The 7,064-nt window shown below is 57.5% G+C and overlaps 1 protein-coding gene across 4 annotated transcripts in view; it reads left to right on the top strand.

The window, feature by feature from the left end:
* Positions 1–2,870: 2,870 nt before the first annotated feature.
* Positions 2,871–7,064, top strand: part of TAFA5 (TAFA chemokine like family member 5) — a 346,235-nt gene continuing 342,041 nt past the window's right edge. For all 4 annotated transcript variants that reach the window (XM_070506703.1, XM_044777576.2, XM_044777572.2 and 1 more), the window contains exon 1: positions 2,871–3,142. In XM_070506703.1, the coding sequence (XP_070362804.1) occupies positions 3,031–3,142 (112 nt within the window). In that variant the 5' untranslated portion in view covers positions 2,871–3,030. The remainder of the gene's footprint in view (positions 3,143–7,064) is intronic.

Raw genomic sequence — 7,064 nt, 5'->3', positions numbered from 1 at the left:
TCATATCTGATCAGGTTCCTCACTCTCACCCTCCCCAAGCTGACGTCTGACCACCTGGGCCTGCACAAAGATCCTGTGCGGTCAGTTTAGCCAGAACCCCCTCCCTACCCTTGGTGTTGATGTTTCCTCTTAGTAATTTTCCATCCACTGACCCCCACCTGCTCCTTGGCTGTAAGTGTCTACTTGCTCGCGCTGTATTCAGAGTTGAGCCAAATCTCTCCTCCACTGCGAAATCCCATCGCAGCGGTCCCTATACCATCACAATGGTCCTGAGGACAGTCTGCCTCACCACCTTTAACAAGTGCCCTTGATTTTTTCATTAACATGTCAAACTCCTGACGTTGCAGCCACGGAAGTCTCAGGGTCTGAGTTCCAGGATAAAGCAGGCCCTTTAACTCACCCGTGCTTGAAGCACTCTCCCCAGCCATCCCCGTCCCCATCGTCCTCCATCCTTTGGCATGACAGCTCCAATTTATCCTCCCAAATTCAACATAGACTACATCTCTCCTCGAAAAGTGTTTGTCAGACAAAGAAAATTACAGAAAACCAAATTATTGGGTGGGCAACCAACGTTTTAAGAAATGAATTAGGATAGAAGAGAAATATCAGAGAGTATTGAGAAGGTAAGTATTGCTTTGTGACCCTTTCATTTCAATTGTGTGTGTGTTTGTCCTAACAACGGTACCAAGAATGTCTGAAAGTCATTCTCCTGGAAGCTTCCTGGCTCATTCTCACTGCTCCCCACAACCTGCTTTGGGATGGGTGTTCCCCCGGCTCCTTAGCCCTCCCACCGCGGCCACACCGGACTGTACCTGCTGGGGTCCTCATCTGTTCCCCAAACTGACTGCCAGTTTCCAGGGGGCAGAAATGTATGTCTCGTCTGCTTCTCTTCCTCCAGCACTTGGACCTATGTGCTCAGGAAACAGACGTTGAATGAAGGAATGTCCAGAACACAACAGAAGTTCAGAATGGACAGGATGAGATGGAACGTGTAACACTTTAAAAGTTACCACCTTTTTAACAGGATTAAAGGCTTAAGTCTAAGGAATGACAATGTAGAGATTTGGGCATCGCTGGGTGGCTCCGCAGACTCTGATGGAGGGGACCCCTCCCTGGGCGGGGACAGATGCCAGCCCCGCACAGAGACCAGGGGTTCTGCCGCTCGCCCCCCAGGGTCTCAGGGCAGGATCTGAGCACTTCCCTGCTGGCAAAGGGAGATGGAAACTGCAGTTTGGGAAGATAGCAGAAAGGGAAGGCAGAGTGTTTTAATTAAACAAGAATAGAAAATGTACGAAAAATATCTCCTCGACACAATCTCATGAGAGCAGGAGTGCTGCCCGAGCCCCTGGCGAAGCGCCTCACGGAGCCAACCGCTGGACCAGCTCAGACGGCTGGCCTAGAGACTTCTCTGCCTTGGTTTCCCCTGCAGGAGCTTGTATGTGTGTGTACACATGTGGTGTGTGTGGTGTATGATGTGCATGTATGTGGTGTATGTGTGAATGAGAGAATTTGGGTGTGTGGTGTGTGCATGCACACAAATGTGTGTGGTGTGTGTATTGTGCGTGGCATGTGTGTGCGTGTGCTGTGTGCATGTGCGTGGTGTGTATGCGTGTGCACGTGCACGCAGGCCCGGTGGAGAGCTGTCCCTTCATGCCCTCAGCAGGTCCTGAGCAGCCCTCCCGGGAGGCTCCAGGGTCCCCTGAGCAGCCTTGCCCGTCAGGGCACAAGGTGCAGGAACTGCGTGGTGACCATCTTTACTTTTCTTTGCTGTTCAGTCCAGTTCTCAGGACCTCCAGTGGCTCCGTGGGAAGGGCCCCCAGCACCCACAAGACCCAAGGGGTCTCTGGACTCCCCCTCCTCATGCAGAGGAAGACACTCTGACTCGGGAAAGATGAGCTCCTGTTAGTGTCCACTCACCTGCAGGAAGCCGGCACCTGGGGTGGGTCCTGCGGCCCGGTCCTGCAGTGCTCAGAGCCTTCCTGTAGCAGGACCATCTGGTGAGCACCTGGACTTGGGAGCTTGTCTCCTGAGGGGACACGAGAGGGAGCAGTGGGGATGGGGACACTGACCCCAAGGACACACCTTCTCCGTCCTCAGCTTGTTTGTAGGAGCGAACCAGTTTTGCAGATGATAATTAACCATGCAAATGAAATGGATTATAATTATTGTTATCCTGCTCAGAAAATCCACCTTCACGGGACCAGTCCCTGGATGGGGAGTTTGGAGACTCAGTACAGGGGCCTTGTCGGGTGATGGGCCAGGAGACAGCTCACCAAGACCAGGACAGCAGGCAGAGGCGGAGGCACCAGAGGGGACAAGGAGAGTGCTCCTGGGCACGTGTCCCTCTCTGGTGTAGCACCACTGACTGCTCCCATCCTACGCTGTGCTCTCTGTGGGTTCAGTGACACGTGTACACCCCAGAACAGGCCTGACAGGGCGCACCTAGGGAAAAGGCCCAAAGCACCCTGCAATTAGAATAAACTGGTGCCCCGACCCAAGGCGAGCTCTGGAACCACAGCGTTGCCGGCTGTGGCTGGGAAAGGTGAGCCAGCGGACCAAGCACCTCAAGTCCACAAACTTCACGGAGGCCAGGCTCAGGCTCCCCGTCAGGTGCCCAGGCTGCAGGCGCGCCGGGCCGTCTCTGTCGCCATCCAGAGGCGCGGCTCAGGCGCAGAAGCCCTCTGCCTGCCTCCCTTGCCAGTCCCGGGGCCCGCGCGGGATCCCTGCGGCGCCGGGCACGCGCGTCGGGCGCGCCCCTCGCCTCGGTGGCCAGCGCGCGAGCCCGGGCGCGCAGCGACGCCCAGAGCCGCGGGGCCGACGTCCCCGGGCTCGGCGGGCGCGGGCGCGGGCGCGGCGCGGGGCGGGCCGGAGCGGGGCGCAGTGGGCCGGAGCCCGGGCGCGGCGGCGGCGGCGGCGGCGGCGGCGGAGGATGGCGCGCGCGGGGCCCGCACGTGGAGGCCGACGCGGGGGCGCGGGCAGGGCCGGCTGCTGAGACGCGCTGCTGCCCCCCGCGCGGGCGCCGCGGCTTCAATGGCGCCATCGCCCAGGACCAGCAGCCGGCAAGATGCGACCGCCCTGCCCAGCATGTCCTCAACTTTTTGGGCGTTCATGATCCTGGCCAGCCTGCTCATCGCCTACTGCAGTGAGTACCGCGCGGCCCGGGCCCCGCACAGCCCTTTGGCCCTTCAGCCCCTGCCCCGGCCCCGGCGGGGCGCCCCGGGGCCGCCCGGAGTCTGTACGGAGTTGCGAGCTCGGGGCGCGCCGTCCCCCGGGTCCCGGCCGGTCCCCCGCTGGGCCAGGAGGGCGAGAGTCCGCCCAGGCTACCGGCACTCGGGCACTTTGGAGGCGGGCGCCGCTGCCCGAGCCTCCGTCTCTGGACTCCGGGGCAGGGCCCGGGCGCCAGGCCCCAGGTGGCGCGGCGCGTCCCTGCAAGGCGATGCCCCGGGCTGCCTGGCGTGCTGCCGCCGCTCCTGGCCCAGGCCGGCGATCCGAGCCGAGCCGAGCGCTCCGGAGGCGGCAGCAGCTCCGGGCGGCCGAGCAGCACTGACGGGGATGTCGGCGGAGCGCCCTGCCCAGCGCTTTTTGCCGGCGACGCTCCCGCCAGGGATGAAGGGGGACGCGGCGGCCGAGCCTGGAACGGGGCGTCTCGGGCAGGAGCGGGGCTCAGGCTTGGACGCATGGCTGGGGCTTCTGCTTTCCTGGGAAGCAGACTCGCTGGCGCTTTCTTGAAAAAGAGGAGAAGTGAGGGCTGGGGTGGCTGAAGGTGTCCGAGAACCTGAGCCGGAGACCCAGCGGGTCTTTCGCGGGGCGACGGGGCTGGGGGCTGGGGTGGCGCGGGCTTGTGGGCGTCCGGGGCACAGCTGGGGGCTGGGGTGGGTGTGGGGTGTCAGGGGAACGGGAACAGGCTCGGGGTCCGCTGGGGTGAGTCGGGCGTGGGCTGTGCCCTGGGCACAGGCTCCGGGCTGGGCGAATGAGAGGTGGTCGGAGTCCCGGGCACAGCCTGGGGACTGCAGTGGGGGTGGGTGATCAGTGCTCTGGGCGCACGTTCGCAGCCGGTTGGGGTGGGTGGGGAGAGGTCAGCGTCCAGGGCACAGGCTTGGCCCGGGTTGGCGCGGGGTGGTCGGTTCCTCCGCCGGCCGCCTGGCTCAGGCTCCTGTCCTTTCCCATCCCAACGGGAGAAAAGGACGGGTCGGGTGCTGGGGAACACCTGTCATGGAGAATTGCCATGGGCGCTGGAGGTGATGGAAAAATATGGATTCTTTACCAAAAAAAGAGGCCAGCGCGGAGCCTTGCTCCCCCGCCACCACCTCACAGCGCGGGGCCTCCTCGCGCCCAGTCTGAGCCTCCGCCGTCCCCAAAATGAGGCTGCTGCGGGCCACGGAGCCCCGGGACAGCCCAGCCCGCCAGATCGCGAGGGAAACCCGGTGCCTGGAGCAGGAAATGTCCTACTTGCTTCAGCCAGGTTGTGCCTTTTCCTACAATTGCTGGCGACAGCTGGGGCACCGCGCCGGGAGGTGTCGCGGGGCGGGAGGATTCCCAGGGGCATCGTACCCTGGGCCGCCCAGACAGGCACCGCCACCCGGGGTGCAGACAGCGCACCTCTCACACGGCGACCGCCGGCCTGGCTGCGGGGAGCGGGGTCTGGGGCGTTGAGCGACGTTTGTGCCCACTCCCCAGTTGCCCGCGGCCATCATCTCGGGCCCGCGGGTGGCATTCACGAATCCCGGAGCGGAGCCCCAGCGCCGCTTCCTTGGTGATGTGGAAAGGTTTAATGGCAGATAAACTCCCGCCACACCGAAACCAGCCATTTGAACGCACTTCCTACTGGCATCAAGGGAGGGGGCTCCTTGAGCGGTGTTTGGGAAGGGGACCATAGCGTCTTGAGCCCCCTGGGTGTAGTTCCTGGCTGACTCTGGCCACAGCGTGCTTGGGGCCAAGGCGAGAACCCCAACAGCAGGCTGGCTGGGAGGCAGCCCTCCAGGTGGGGAAAAGAGCAATTACTAATTGTTGTTAAGTACAGGACAACCAGCCTGTGGCTTCCACACTTCCCACCCCAGTGCTGGTCAGGGCCTCACGTTCCCACCTTCTCAGTGTGTGTAGCTTCTGCCCACTCCACCCTCTGCCCACTCGAGCCCCAAGGCCCCGTGGCTTGTGCTCCCTGACACTCACACCTCCGCGGGTCTGCCGCCTGCTCCAAGCTCCTGGAGTGTAGCGTCTGGGGCCTGCCAGGGGCTCAGACCAGCAATGACCCTGAGGCCCCTCTTACAATCAGACCCCTTAGGAAGCCACCTCAAATTCTGGAATCAGCTCTTCCAGCAGGACTAGGATGTTTGGTAAAAACGTTTTATCCAGAAGAGTAGAAATCACTAATAATAGGAGCTTGGGTTAACCACATTTTAGGCTTGTTTCCATCTCCATGTAGTGGAATAATTGACAATAAGATAACGTTTTTCGACACACCATTGCCCCAGAAATGCACTTGGAGAAATTAAAACATTTTTCACTAAAATGCAGAATAGTCATAATAATAATTTATAGCTTGGAACTGCAGCCCTCCAGAAAAAAAATGCTTTTTTTTTTCAGAATTGATAAAGCAAATGAAATGCAAATGAAATAGTTGCTATGATATCTGTTCTCTTTTCCAAATATATCTGGGATGGAGAAGAATACTTAGCATGCTTGTTTGTAAATTGTTTTTGTTATCAGTGAGGATTTTTATTACCCAAAATGTTTTTGTGTTATGGAGCAGATATATTTGTATTGTATTAATTAGGGAAACTGATAAGTATAATGCAGGATTCAATTATCCTGCCTATTAAACCTGTGCGTTTCTCTGCAGCACGGAAGGTACTTGCTTCCTGGCGCTGCTCAGAGAGCTGGATTATTTCTTGGCCTGGTTTTCAGTTTGGGGGTAGTCAGTCCTCTGTTCTTGGCCCCGGGAAGGACCTTCCTGCTTTGCAGTGGGCCGAGATCATATTTAAGGAGATGGGCTCCACCCTCTGGCTGGAGAAAGACCTGCAGTCCACCATGTAGGTTAGTTGCTATAGTGACACTGCCTTGTCGTTTTCTCCTGTTCGGGAAGAATTGCCCGGAAAAGCAGAATGAGGAAGGGGGCCCTCGATAGCTTTCTGTAACATGCCTGCTCCGTCCTCTGTGTGCATCCTCTTGACAGCAGGCTGGGTTCTCGGTAAAGATTGGACCTGGAGGATGAGAAAGTTGAAACTCCTTCGTTCTGGCCTGGGGAAACCTCCGTCACTGTGGCTTAGAAAGAACTGATTCAGATCGTCTCCTCTTTCGTAGCTCTGGAGCAGAGAGGTCAGCCTGGACTTGGGAGGAGTGGGACCGCTCTGGGCAACCAGACGGGTGTGTGCACCATGCTCCTTGCCGAAGATGTGGTCCTTCCACCCTGGCTTACGGCATGTTAACTGTAATGACAATGAGGAAGACGGAGGAAATGATGCGCTTGTGAATGCCTTACGACACCGAGCCTTGACGTGACACTCGTGTGCAATATTCAACTCAAAGGCAGAGGACACTGCTTTAGCGTAGATTCTGGGTTCCCTGTGCAGAAGGGCTTGGTGGACAGACATTCCTGGCATGTACACGGTGGGAGGAAACTGTATTTTAAAGGACCAGGGAGCCGTGTGGGGAAAGGCAATGGGTCTGTGTTTTTGATGTGGATTTTTTTTCAAATAAATCCCATCAAAATTGAATTGTATGTTTAAGTTAAGTCTCACATCCTCAGCTGCAACTAGGAGAAGATGTTACAAACAACTTCAGAATTGTTTTTAATCCATTAGAATACTAACCGAGCGTAGGTTCTCTGATGTTGAATTTCCTTATAAATACAATTTATTGCATATTTAGGAGAGATTAGAATATGCCACTTTCCTGCTGTTCAAATTTTATTTCTGGGGTTCTTGAAGAAGTGAAATTGAAAGTACTGGAGGATTAATGAAGTGATGCCATTCAGGAGTTTATTTCTCATCTTGGCTTCTTTTTTTTTTTTCTTTTCCTCCTACTGTGTTTTTGTTTGGTGAATTTCTGGCATGAGAAGATGGGCT

The sequence above is a fragment of the Equus asinus genome, chromosome 4 (genome assembly GCF_041296235.1).
Source record: "Equus asinus isolate D_3611 breed Donkey chromosome 4, EquAss-T2T_v2, whole genome shotgun sequence".
NCBI lineage: Eukaryota > Metazoa > Chordata > Mammalia > Perissodactyla > Equidae > Equus > Equus asinus.
The sequence above is the reverse complement of the archived record's forward strand: the minus strand, read 5'-3'. Positions and strand labels throughout refer to the sequence as shown.